General features: G+C 35.2%; 1 protein-coding gene across 8 annotated transcripts in view; it reads left to right on the top strand.

Annotated features, from left to right (window-relative positions):
- MIER1 (MIER1 transcriptional regulator) overlaps positions 1–13,445 on the top strand; it is a 72,747-nt gene that overhangs the window by 10,159 nt on the left and 49,143 nt on the right. For 4 of the 8 annotated variants that reach the window (XM_005895791.3, XM_070367875.1, XM_070367876.1 and 1 more), the window contains 2 exons: positions 4,935–4,959; positions 10,063–10,208. In XM_005895791.3, coding sequence (XP_005895853.2) covers positions 4,935–4,959; positions 10,063–10,208 — 171 coding nt within the window. Of the gene's footprint in view, positions 1–4,934; positions 4,960–5,092; positions 5,130–10,062; positions 10,209–13,445 lie in introns of all 8 variants that reach the window. The other 4 variants (XM_070367873.1, XM_070367872.1, XM_070367874.1 and 1 more) reach the window with 2 other exon arrangements.

The raw sequence follows: 13,445 nt of genomic DNA, 5'->3' as shown, positions 1-13,445 counted from the left end.
AGGAAAATGAAACTGAGAGTTTATGTAGTTTGTCCTGGGTTGTGCTGTTTGTGTAGTACAGTCAAGACTGGAACATAGAAGACTTCTGAATTGCTAGTGCTTAGTAATAGCAGTTCATTCTCTATAAATTATTACTGTTGTTATAAATTTTCTAATTTTAACTCCAAAACTTTCTTAACCAACAGTTAAGTGATTTAATTTTGTGTGAAGGAAGAGGGATGGTGGGCCCTTGGCACAGTCTCCCTGCCCTCTCTCCACTTCAGTTATACTCACTGAAAATGTGTTTTTGATTGTCTAGGATAAAAGAATCTAATTACTTCGTGTTTTTACTACCTTATTTATGTTTTAGTAATAGTGATATTCTAGTTTATCTTTTGTTTCTTTGGTATATGGGATATTTCTTATCATGGTCTAAAAATATTCAGAAGAGAAACATTTAAACAAATTTGAGGCACTGAATAGTTGTTACAACTATTAGCAGCTTGATCAACTAAATCAAGTATATGAGTGTAGATATAAAAGTTGCCATAAAAGTTAACAGTTCCTTCTGATTCTTTGATTTAGCCGATTCATACCCTCTCTGCTGTTTTCCATCTCAGATAAAACAATTATGTATGTACCTAAAAGAAAACTAGGTTATTTTTCAAAATTATATAAACTTGTTTTTAAAAAATTATGGCAAATACTAAGTTTTCTTGAAAATCTAAAAGAGAAGAAAATGAAAATGGCTCATAGTTCCACTGTATAATCTCCACGGACTTTCTGTTTAAAAAACAAAGAATAATGCTTGCAAGCGGTTAAAAAATTCCAGCAGTACTGAAAGGCATAAAATGAAAAACCTTCTTTCCCCATCCCATGTTCTAGAGGTAACTTGTTAACAGATTTTTGTGTATCCTTTAGGGGAAAAATTTTTTATGTACTAGCCCAATTTTCCCCTTCCTCTACACTTTTCTTTTACTCCTAATATAGCTATCTGTTTATAGACACATACACATGCACATGTATTTAGCATTTTTTCCCTCAGAAGCAGAACTGTCTCATTCTTTTTAGTGAATTAGTAATTTCCTTTGCTTGGAAAAACTATGTTTCATTTCTAACTAGTTAAATTTTTTCCCCTTTTTCTATAGACAACTCTGTAGTAATAACTGAGATACACGTATCTTTATGTGCTTTTTTAGTTATATCAGTAGGGTAAGTTCATGTTAGCGAGATGATCTGCAGAACGCTTTAACTCCTATTTCTATCAGTAATATATGAGCGTGTTTTAAGTACATTTTAATCCCCAGTGTAATAAATCTTCTTTACTGATTGCATTTTATAATTTTAGATTTTTCTGAAAATAAGTATTGTTACAAATGAGTACCTGTTTAGCTTTAGTTGTAGTTTTTCCCCGTCCTTTCTAATTTACTGTAATCATTAATGGTAGATGTTGCAGGTTTTCTGGAGGGTATTGTTAGATACCAGTTCCTAATGAGACATAGATAATAGTCTGACATGACAGATGACAACTTGCAGTCACATTTTAAACATGCTTTGACTAGATGAAAACCATTTTTTAAAAAAATAGAGGGGAAGGAGGAGAGAGTTTTTGTTGTTGTTGTTTTGTTTTACATATTTAATAGTTGTTTCCTTCCGAAATATAGAAGGAATTAGGTCCTAGGCTTTACCTTCACCACCTGTTGTGGAACCATTATCAAGTCAGTTTTTCTCCCTGGGTTTGCTAATCTATAAAATGAGGTAGATGGGGTAGGTTTTATTGCCATGTTCATGATCAAGTAAATTTATGCATTTGGAAATATGTAGTACTATATGAACATAAAATGGTCCTGCTATTCTTTTAAATATCTAAATTAAAAATGCCTTCATTTCATACTAAAATTTCCGGTATTATACTAAACTCACGTTTATATGTATTTATATACTACACTCATAATGAAAGATGATCAGTTTGTTTGTTGGTGGGCAAAAGTAATGCTTACAGTATAAACTGTTTTCAAATGCCTGTTTTCCAGAAGCTGATATTTGATTTAATTGGATATAATTGACTTCCCTGGTGGCTCAGTGGTAAAGAACCTGCCTGCCAAAGAAAGGAGATGCGAGTTTGATCCCTGGGTTGGGAAAATCCTCTGGAGGAGGAAATGGCAACCCACTCCAGTATTCTTGGCTGGGAAATCCCTTGGATAGAGAAACCTGGCGGCTATAGTCCAGGGGGTTGCAAAAGACTCAGACACGACTTAGTAACTGAGCGTGTGTGCATGCATGTGTGTGCAGGCGCACACACACACACACACCCCTTCCTCCCTCCCTCCCCCTCTCTCCCACTCTCTCTCCCTCACCAGTCTCTAGCCTGTAGATATATAGGCAAACCATTCTTGCTTCCCCTCCCCCATTGCTAATCCAGGTATACCATCCATCAAATCATGTTTCTTAAAACGTCCTAGTATGCCTTACATACCATGATTAGTGCTATCTTTGAGCACTGGGTGTTCTGTTTTATGCCAGCTATACGTATAATTGCTATCAGTCATTTAACATTTGGCATCTTAATGAATAGGACATATTTTAGACCTTTTTCAGAGCATTACAGTGGTAACTGTTTACCAGTAAAACAAAACTCAGTATGGTGTTTATTCACATTTAGCACAGTTTGAGGAGTTTTACAAACTATACAGACCCCAGTTGCAATTTAGTCTATTATTGCCAATATCTGATAACATCAGTGAAAGTGTACCTTTTATTCTTAAGTAAAATAACTTATTTTTTTATCAGAAGACTGTTAAATGGAATAATTATTGGAGTGTTCAAAAAGAACCAAATGCTCAAAGAGCTATTTCTTTTAAGCTAGTTTGAAAGATGTGCTGGTTTCTCTTGTTTTAATCCTTTCAAACCTATTTCAGAATTTTACTAAAAAGGAATAACGGCCATTGTAAGGCTACTCTGTGTATAGTGAACCTGAGACCAGATGAAGATAATCATTAATTTTGCTGTAGCCTTGGACAGAGGTTGTGCTTAAACTTGGGAAATAAAGTTTGAAGTGAAAGTGGATTAATATTTTTAAATGTTGATTTGCTGTGTAATATGTGTGGTGGTTTAATCCATTTTGAGCTAGAAGTGAGCTAGAACTGTTCAAAAGATGTTGTTCAGTTTCCCAGTCATGTCTGACTGTTTGTGACCCCGAAAAGCACACCAGTCCTCCCTGTCCCTCACCATCTCCCAGACTTTGGCCAAGTTCATGTCCATTGTATTGGTGATACCATCTAGCCATCTCATCCTCTAACATTCTCCTCTTCAACATCAAAAGATATTAAGCAAGCTAAAAACTCTTTTCTATGGTTACATTATTCTCTGTTACCCTACTCCACAGCTTCCCATTAGAGGAACCAAATTTAAAAGTAGCACTGTTTTGACTCTCTGTGGCAGTTCAAGATGGCGATGTGACTCTTGAAAATGTGTAATACTGAATAATGGTCTTTTGTTAAAATGAGTCAATGCTATAGACAAGAGCCATTCTCTTATAAGAATTAAAAGGAACAAATAGGAACCTTGGAAAAGTATGCCTTAGAACAATGTTAAGTCACCATGTAGAAACTAGAATGTCACACTTAACTGCAATAGTGTGATGTAGACTGTTTTCAAAATGGAATTTTTAATATCTCATAAGAATTTATCTTAGAGGCCTAGCTTTTGAAAAATTGGACACTTTTTGTCTTTTCAGTTTTGTTCCTGCCTTTCTGCTCCATATCTTAGTAGAAAGAAAATACTAGAATATCCGTATCTTTTTGCTGGTACTTCTGAACTTGCAGCATCTCTGACTTCTGATGAGCCTGAATAGACAGCTTGGAATGAATAGGCAAGGTTTTAGTTAAAAAGATTTTGTCATTTGAGGCATCATTTGAATTTGTGTTCTTGAATTTATTGTATAGGAGTTGATGTTTCTAGATGACTTGTTGTTTATAACTGTTGAATTAGCTGAATTACAATAAAACACAGCCACAAACTTGTCTAGTGGTGGTAACCCTAAAATAATTTGCTAATTTATCTTTAAATTTTCCAGATGGTTGTGGTTAAATTTATAAGAGGTAGAATGGTACAGTAGGAGTACTATAATAGGAAAGTCTTTGTGATCTTCTATTAGATAACCTTCCTGGATTGACCTTGTAAGATTGCTAACTTTGTGGTAATTTAAAAGTATGTTGTGTGTTAGTAAAGGTAATGTAATGTTTGTACTTAAAGTCACATTTAAATTTTTCCTTCTGCTTTCTTACAATATAGTTTTTATTCTAAATAACATCTTAAATTATTTCTGCCTCCCTTCTCACACTCATTTTAAGCCAGAGAACAGCTTGATAGCAGACCTTGGGTTTAATTTTCCCTGTATTGATGAGAGAGAATATTTTAGAGAATTCAGAGATCTGAAATCATATGTTTGTGCACGTGCTAACTCACTTCAGTGTGTCTGACCCTTTTCAACCCTGTGGACTGTAGCCCTCCAGGCTCCTCTGTCCATGGTATTCTCTGGAGTGGGTTGCCATGCCCTCCTCCAGGGAATCTACCCGACCCAGGGATGGAACCCGTGTTTCTTAATGTCTCCTGCATTAGTAGGCAGGTTCTTTACCACTAGTGCCAGCTGGGAAGCCCAAAATCATATCTCTTGAATGACATATATTATAAGATACATATTTGCCTTTGAAATCTGAATCAGTTACACATTATTGTCTTTGTTTCTAGATTCAGGAATGTTTTAGATTTTTCTCTGTGTTTAAATAAACATAATGTCAGAGGAGGGATTATGCAGGAAGTTTTAGTTTGTCTTAGTTCAGACGTTAAAATGTAACTAGTTTTTGGTGTCATATCAGTTGTTGAATAATTCTGTAATGTTCATGAAGATTTACTACACGGAGATGCTAATTTTTCTTCTTTTTTCTCCCCCTCAGCCATCTGTTGAGTCTTCAAGTCCAGGTAAGTATTTTCTATATTTTTTATCATCTTTATTTAACTAACATTTGACCTATTAGTTACATAAAGGTTAGAGGAGTTAGACTATCATCTGACTGACTTTTCTTCTGAATGCTTCTTTTCTCTGGGGAAAAAGAAATGGATGAAATATTTGACTGCCCATGAAAGTACAGGTGAGGCTGCTGTGAGTTCAACCTCATGACTTTTTGTGGGTTTCTTCTCTCTCTCTTTTTTTAAATGAATTGCCACATGTATTTTGTATTTGCTGTTTGATTTGAAGTGTATTTTTAAAAAGGAGTCTTTAACTGCTTAGAGATATTTGCTTATATAGAAAATTCAAAGTATTTTATTTGTGAAAAATATTGTTAATGCGTTTAATGAGAGAGGGAAAGGTAAAATAAAAGGTTCAACAAATGAGTATTGTAAATTAAAAAGTTATTTTAAAATTTTATTAGAATCAAGTTTTCTCCTCTGACCATGTATCTGACCTTGTAGTCTCTTCCAAACACAATATAGATTTCATTTTTTTCTTTAACTTTGAGGTTGCAAATGTATGATCTTTGGGCCAAATCTGGGCCATTAATGTTTTTTGTTCAGCTAGTGTAGTGAGCTTAAAAAATTAGAATATTGTATTTAAAATCTGGATTTAGGTTTCTTATGCTCAGTTGAAGGTTCTGATACCACTGGGTCCAGCGTTCCTGTGTGTCAGCAATTGATAGAAGCTAAACAGCAGTCAGGAAAGAGTTTGGTATGTGTTGATCTTCCTGCCTCAATGTCCAGGGATTTTACTGAGAGAGGAGACTGACTTCTGCAGTGGGGTAGGCAGGTGAAGGAAGAGCCTAAAGTAGCTTAGGAAGAGTGAGAAAGGGAACTCTCCTGAGGCATGGTATTGTTTAGTTTGAAAACATCTCACATTGCATATTTAATAATGCTGTATTACTGACCTGTATTACTGACCTTTTCAGATCATTGAAGCAGTCACTTTTTTGTGTTTTAAATTTTAGGAAGTTTTGGAAAATACTGAAAATAATATAAGGCTTTTTTAGTTGTTCGGGGTCCTTTTCTTGAAGACAAATCATTGTTCTCTGTGTCAAGTAGGAGTTGAATTAAAATAACTCTAGATCCCTTGTAAATGATTCAGTTCAGTTCAGTCAGTCAGTCACATCTGACTCTTTGCAACTCTATGGACTGCAGCATGCCAGGCTTCCCTGCCCATCACCAATTCCCTGTACTACAAATAGACAGTTGATTTTATCATATTTATTTTAGCTGAAAATATCTTTCTGATATTCTTGGAAGTGAAGTACATTATTAGGCTTTGTGAGATTTCTGAAACTCAAGGATTTTTTTTTTCTTGTTTATAAATATGTTCTAGATGGAAGTAGGTTGGAAGACGTTGGAAATAATCTGACCTCAGATAAATCAAATTACCATATCCTTTTCAGGACATGGTATTATTGTGCCTTTATATTTTTTTTCTTTCAAATACAGAAATCATTTTCATTGAAAAGATAAGTTCTAGTTTTTGTAGTGTTGTGAGTTTGCAAATAGATCAAATTTTAAACATTTTTCTGTGAACTTTCAAGACTTTTGTTAGGTAATACATAGGTACATAAAAATAATTACTCTAAAAGTGATATGAATAAGTGGCTTTCTCAGTTTCCATTGCATTTAAAACAGCTTAGGGTGAACTGGAAGAATAGTGGAGCTGGAAGAAAACAAATGTCTTTGATAGCTTTTATTACTTGCTGAACGCTTGTATTAATACAAATAGAATGAAGTTTTTTGTTTTCAGAGTAAGGAACATCTTTTGAGGTAGGCAGCATTTGTCGCATCAGTCTTCTGTCCACAGAAATGTTTACTGTTCTTACAAGTAGTGCTAATTGTAGGCAATTTAAAAAATTGGTGGAGAAATTTGAAATAGAAACTTAATGTAAAAAAATTTGGTCCATTGGTGAAATACTGTGTCCTTTGTAACATCTTCACTTTGGAATTGAAGTGAAAATCACTCAGTCGTGTCCGACTCTTTCCGACCCCATGGACTATGCAGTCCATGGGATTCTCCAGGCCAGAATACTGGAGTGGGTAGCCTTTCCCTTCTCCAGGGGATCTTCCCAACCCAGGAATAGAACCGAGGTCTCCTGTACTACAGGCAGATTGTTTACCAACTGAGCTATGAGGGAATTGATGCTAATAATAGCCATGTGACCCAGGCTAAGTAGTTTGTCTGTTGATTCCACTAGTGTAAACTAATTACATCCAGTAGCCATTAGAGGTGGGGTTTTAGGGTAGGAAGGTAATAGAATGATTAAACAAGTCCACACGATATATTACAAACTGAATTTATTTTCTTAGTCACTGCAAAGAGGTAAGGTACTTTTTTAGTAATTTTGCAGTAGGATGGAATTCTGTGATAAAGCAGGGATATTTGCATTAATTCTGAAGCAAAATATTTACACAAAGCACCAGACTCCTTAGCCCTAATAATTTACTTTTGGGATTCTTCTCCCTAGGAGATAACCTAACAATGGGCCTTAGTAATTAACAGAAAGGAATAGGATGGTTAGTTGGTCTTGAAGAACAAGGTAAAAAGAAGTCAACTGAAACAAAGAAGTCAAGATTAAGGCAAGAAAAAAACCTGAAATTGAAAGTTTATAGAGAATGGTGCAGTGTATGTGTGGGGAAAGGAATTAAGAGTGTTGAGAGAAAATGTTCACTTCACTCACACTTTGTAATTTCATATAATGGGAAGGTTAAAATAACAAGGCTTTAAGTATAATTGGCTTTGCAAATAATGAACAAAAATGGGGGACTTCAAGTGTGTGTGTGTGTGTATAATACTTGTGATTTGGTACTGTTTTCTCATGTGAGCTTGATTTTTAAGTTGGTAAAAGATTGTAAGTAGTTAGAAATTAGGCATAATTATTTTTAACAATATTTGCATTCAGTAGGAATTATATTATGATTAGGATAATAATATGCAAAATGGTAGCATGAGATTTTTTAGGATCTTTCTGCCAGCAGTGGAGAAAAGTATAGCAACATCTGTGCTGCTGCTCCTGCTAAGTCGCTTCAGTCGTGTCCGACTCTGTGCGACCCCATAGACGGCAGCCCGCCAGGCTCCCCCGTCCCTGGGATTCTCCAGGCAAGAACACTGGAGTGGGTTGCCATTTCCTTCTTCAATGCGTGAAAGTGAGAAGTGAAAGTGAAGTCGCTCAGTCGTGTCCGACCCTCAGCAACCCCATGGACTGCAGCCTACCAGGCTCCTCCGTCCATGGGATTTTCCAGGCAAGAGTACTGGAGTGGGGTGCCATTGCCTTCTCCGAGCAACATCTGTAGGAATACTTAATTACTGACTAAGCATCCTAGAAGATTGCTGTGTGAAATGAAAAGTTTTGGGACTGTTTTCTATTGAAAACTGAGAAAGAAGGGATAATGATTGGGACAAAAAAGCTATAACTAAATTAGTAATTCTCAAACTGCTCTTAGGGAACCCTGTGTCTAGTCTTTCACCCAGTTGTAAGATTCCTTTCTAAAAGTGTACCACGTTATTCTTCATTTCTAGAAGAAATTAAGATAATACTTTTCTAAATGTTGTTTTAACTTTATAAGTTGGTCTAAGACTTTGGTAACTAATTTGTACTGTACAAGATAGACTAGCTGATTTAACAGTTATATATTTCATTATTTTGTATTTAATAGCAATATTTTGTTCTGTCCCTCCAAGAGCACAGTGACTTCTGAGTGCTCTGCCCTCTGACCTAGCTTGCCGTTTACTCATCTTAGTAACCCATAGGTTCTCGTCAAGTATTCTTTGAGGCAGAATATCTACTGCTTCTGAAACTCTTGACTAAACAGGAGCCTTAAAGAGCAGTAAAAGCACAGGCATTGGAATCAGCAGATCCAGAATTAAAGTTCCATTCTTGGCACCTACTGGTTCTGTGAGTTTAAATATGCTACTTAAACTCTTTGAACTTCAAGTTTTTATTTTTACTTCTTAGGATTGTTGGAATATTAAGTGAGATAATGTATGTGAAGGGTTTGAGCATAGTATTTGATGCATAGTAAACACTCAAAAAATGGTTCTTAATGCTAAAAATATTGGTAGGTAACAACAACCCTGGAGTCTTGGGTGCCCCCTTATTCTTAATTGTCTGATTTTCCAAGAAATCAGCATCTGTATTTCTTTGTTTTACTTATTGGTTTTCTTCAACAGTGAAGTAGGAGAGTAGGTATGTCTATTGATATAACATTTAACACTTTAAACTGATAAAAGTAAATTGCTAATTGATTTTTTTGTTTTTTTAAATAACTCATTTATTAGTTAACAGTCTTTTGCAAACAGTCTTTTGTCCAGGTTTGTCATAGTCGGGATAGTTTATAGATTATATTCAATATATGCCCAGCATTTGCAATCTACTGTTTCAAGTTTTGACCCTATTGAGTTCAGCAATATTCCCCAGCCACAAGGCTAAAAATAGATTTAGTTATACAACAGTTACCTACTGGATTATTTTTAATACCTTTCATAAGACTTTTGTATGCAATTTTAATAAACTTTGCTGTTTATACTCTTTGGGTTACTTCAACTAAGTTAAGGACAGCTATTTTCATATTAAAGTATATTTTTATGGATGTGCTAGTAGAATAATATTTGAGTTCAGCTGTACTTTTCCCTAGCCTATATATTCAGATGATGGTATATTTCATACTCTATATTCCTACTTATTGGGTCTATTAAATATTAGTCAAGTAATTAAGAATTGTGATTTTTTTTTCACACAAAAGATCATTTTTATTTGATATAGCCACTATTTACAACTGAAGCTTTGGAAGATTACAGTACTCTTCAGACACCCTGCCCTCATTTTATAGTTGCAACTATAAATATATAGCAGTAAAACAGGGTTAAGAAAAATCCTTAAAGATGTTTTGTGGGGGGTGATAAGTAAAGGCAGGAATTTTAGAAAACAAGAAATAAAAGTTGCTCTGCATAGCTTTTCCCTTGTACTTTTACTTATATCCAGTTTCAAATAACATATACATTAATATTAATAAGGTACACATAATTTGGTTTACCAAACTGTTCAAAATATTCTTTACCAGGAGGTTCAGCAACATCAGATGACCATGAATTTGATCCATCAGCTGACATGCTGGTTCATGATTTTGATGATGAACGCACATTAGAAGAGGAAGAAATGATGGAAGGAGAAACAAACTTCAGTTCTGAAATAGAGGATCTTGCAAGGGTAAATAACAATAAGAGCTAGAGGATGAAGTGGTTATAACTTTTTTATGGAGAGAGGAAACACTTTAAATTTTAGTTTTCTATGTTATTTTGGGGGAAGCGTATTTTATATATATATATATATAAAAATCAATACTGAGAAATTCTGTGCGGCCATAGGTGGGATATTTAATGTTTGGAATGAAAGGCATTTTTTAAAAGAAACTTTATTATATGAATTAGAATTCAGTAGTTAACTTTGATAAGACATCACAGGTACTGGATCAAAAATATTTTAAAAATGGGTACTGAATTTCATCGTACATATCTTCTGTCCTCCCCCAGTTACTGCACCTTTTATTTACTCCCCTTCAGAAGCATGCCACTCTTTTTCTTAAGAGTTGTCATCCTGTTCCTCATGTCTTGCCTACTCTGTAATGTTCCCTTAATTGTCTCTGCCTTTCCTGTAAAGATAACCAGTGATTTCATTGTTATAACCATTGGTCACTTTTTTCTCTACTCTCAAGAGATACTCAGCACAGTTTACCATTCCCTTCCTGCACTGTCGCTTTCCCTATCTTCTTGTTCCTGTTGAGTGGCTTTTGCAGACTTGTCTTCCTTTCCTCAAGGTTTAATTTTGGAATTTCCCAGTTCTCAGTTCTGGGCTTTGTTTTCATCCGTCAGTACTCAGTGTAGTGTGAGAGTCAGCCCCATCAGAATCACCCATGAACTTCCTAAGAAATATGCACTCCTGTGTCTTTCCCCCAGGCATACTAAATCAAAATTGGGGTGGGGTGGTGGACTCAAATCTGCATCATCATTAAGTATGCACACCATGTTTAAAAATGCTCATTACTAGTGATTGATCTAATCTTGTTGTGTCTGTATGCTTAGTATTTCTTCGTTATTTTTCTAGCATTATCCTGTTTGCTGTCTCCACTACCCACCTGCTTGACATTTCTTTTAGGATATCTCAGTAGACATCTTTGAATTTTAAAGGTCTAAAATAGAACTGTTGATTGATACTCTCTTCATTTGCCTGTTCTTCCCTGTTTTTTCCATCTCAGTAAAAAATGGCAACACTCTATACCTTGTTGAGTAAGTCAGAAGCCAGGGAGTCATCTTCCTTCATTCTCAATATCTGTTCCTAAATAAGCGTATCATTTCTATCCAGAAATATCTGACTCTTGTTCCATCTCTACTGCTACCCTCAAGCCTAGGTCGCCATCATTTTTAGCTTAGAATGTACAGTAGCTTCCTAACTGGTTTCTTCATGTCCTCTTTTACCACTTTTCTCCAATGTATTACCACAGTAACCATGATGAACTTTTCAAAATATAAATCAGTTCATGTCAGCCTCCTATTTAAAACTCTTCGTTGGCTTCCTGTTACACCAGAAGAAAATTCAGACTCCTTGCCCTGGCCAGCAGGGCCACCTACATATGGTCCTTTGTTCATGTATTACACTGCCCCTGTCACGGTGTCCATAGCTATGTTAGCCGCTTTTGTTCTTAGATGTGCTGGCTTTTTCCTATTTCAAGGCTTTTTACCTCATTCACACTCTCTGGTATGTGCATTCTGAGACTGACTCCTTTTTCTGTCAAGTCTGGGCTTAACGGTCCCTCCTCAAAATGGCTTTTCCTGGCCCCAGTCAGCTATTTTTAGCTGCTGAACCACATCCATTGCTTGCTTTCTGTGTAACACAATTTGTAGTTGTATGTTTGTTAAGTTTTTGTCTATATTCTCCTTAGTTCCATGAGAGGAGGGATAGTCTGTTTACCAATATATTTCATAGCACATAGCAAGAGTGGTCACTGAACATTTTTGAATGAATGGATAAATCAGTTTGGTATGTTATCGTTAAAAGGTGTTACGTGTACAGTTTGCTGTACTTCAGAACAAAAAAAAGAAGTAAGACATAAGCCAGTCTTTAAGCATTTGGAGTATATAATATCACAGAAAATGAATTCTTATACCCTTATAGTAATAAAGATTAATCTATGCTTCAGAATTTTAGTTCGGAACTTTAAAGAGCTGAAAAAAAAGTCTGACTAAGTCAAATTCTGTGAGTTCCATTTTGGATCATGTATTAATTAAAGCTGGCTTAATCCATAAACCTAAGCAATTCAATATTTTGTTATTTTAAGCCAGACAACAGAACTGATCATAGTGGTAATGGTGTAGAGCTGTTAAAAAGCTTTTCAAGGATGAGTTAAAAAGCACATGAGGAATCTGGACTCAGAACTATTCTTTAGGAGAGGCTAGAAAGCATGCAAAAGACTAGTATAATTTGCTTGGATGATTCAGAACCTAGGCAAACATCAAAGGAAACAGTTGATTTAAATGTCAGTCATGGTTGCTTCATGTATTCATGAAGTGGAAAGGCGATTATTTCCAAATATTTGCCTCTGTTTCAAAGAAATTTACCACTTTGGATTATTTTCTTGTTTCTAAATAACCCATCCATGGGATAAAAGGTAAAGGAAGAAAATCTTATATTTTCCATTTTTTCACATTCTATATTCAAGTAATTTGAGTAAGTAAGTACTCAAGAAGAGGTAATCAAGTATGGTCAAAATAGGTTATGAGGTGGAATCATTATTATTTTACTTCAGAAAATGGGCTGCTACATTTAACTAGTACAAAATTACTAAGGGACTTTGCTAAAATTTTTTTTCATGTTGTGGTCTTTTCCTCTTTTTCCCTTTATTCAACCTCCTTCCTCGGTCTGTTACAACCCCCAAATTTGCTTTCAAATGCTCCCTTTTTTGGAAAAAATAATTAGAATTATTTGTAGAATATATACAAAGGGAAAGAAAGACAAGGGAACCAATCTTTATCATTCTTTTCAACCAGACAGTCTTAAACCTTCTCTCAGACTACTTCTAATCTTTCCTGGAGTAATTAAGGCTTAGGTGTAAGTAGCATATAATCACCAGTGCTTTCATCTGTAGCTTACAGCTAAGCTAGAGGGCAAGTATATTGGATTTCCTGTAGTTGTAAACTCTTTAGGTCCAAACCAAACTAGCTTTGTTTTTATTTAAAACAAAATGGGCAAGATTTTGTTATTGATGACTGATTTGCTCTTATAGAAGTAAAACATTATAGTTATGTCAGGAATTGGTAGGGTAGTTTATACCTGGTACTTCGGTTGCATGAAAAGGACCTTTGATGTAATGTGGCAAAATTTTGACAGTTGATTCATTCAGGAGTTAACAGTGACTGCATAGCCTGTAGCTTTAAGTTCGTTTAATGTGAA

This window comes from Bos mutus, chromosome 3 (genome assembly GCF_027580195.1).
Source record: "Bos mutus isolate GX-2022 chromosome 3, NWIPB_WYAK_1.1, whole genome shotgun sequence".
NCBI lineage: Eukaryota > Metazoa > Chordata > Mammalia > Artiodactyla > Bovidae > Bos > Bos mutus.
The sequence above is the reverse complement of the archived record's forward strand: the minus strand, read 5'-3'. Positions and strand labels throughout refer to the sequence as shown.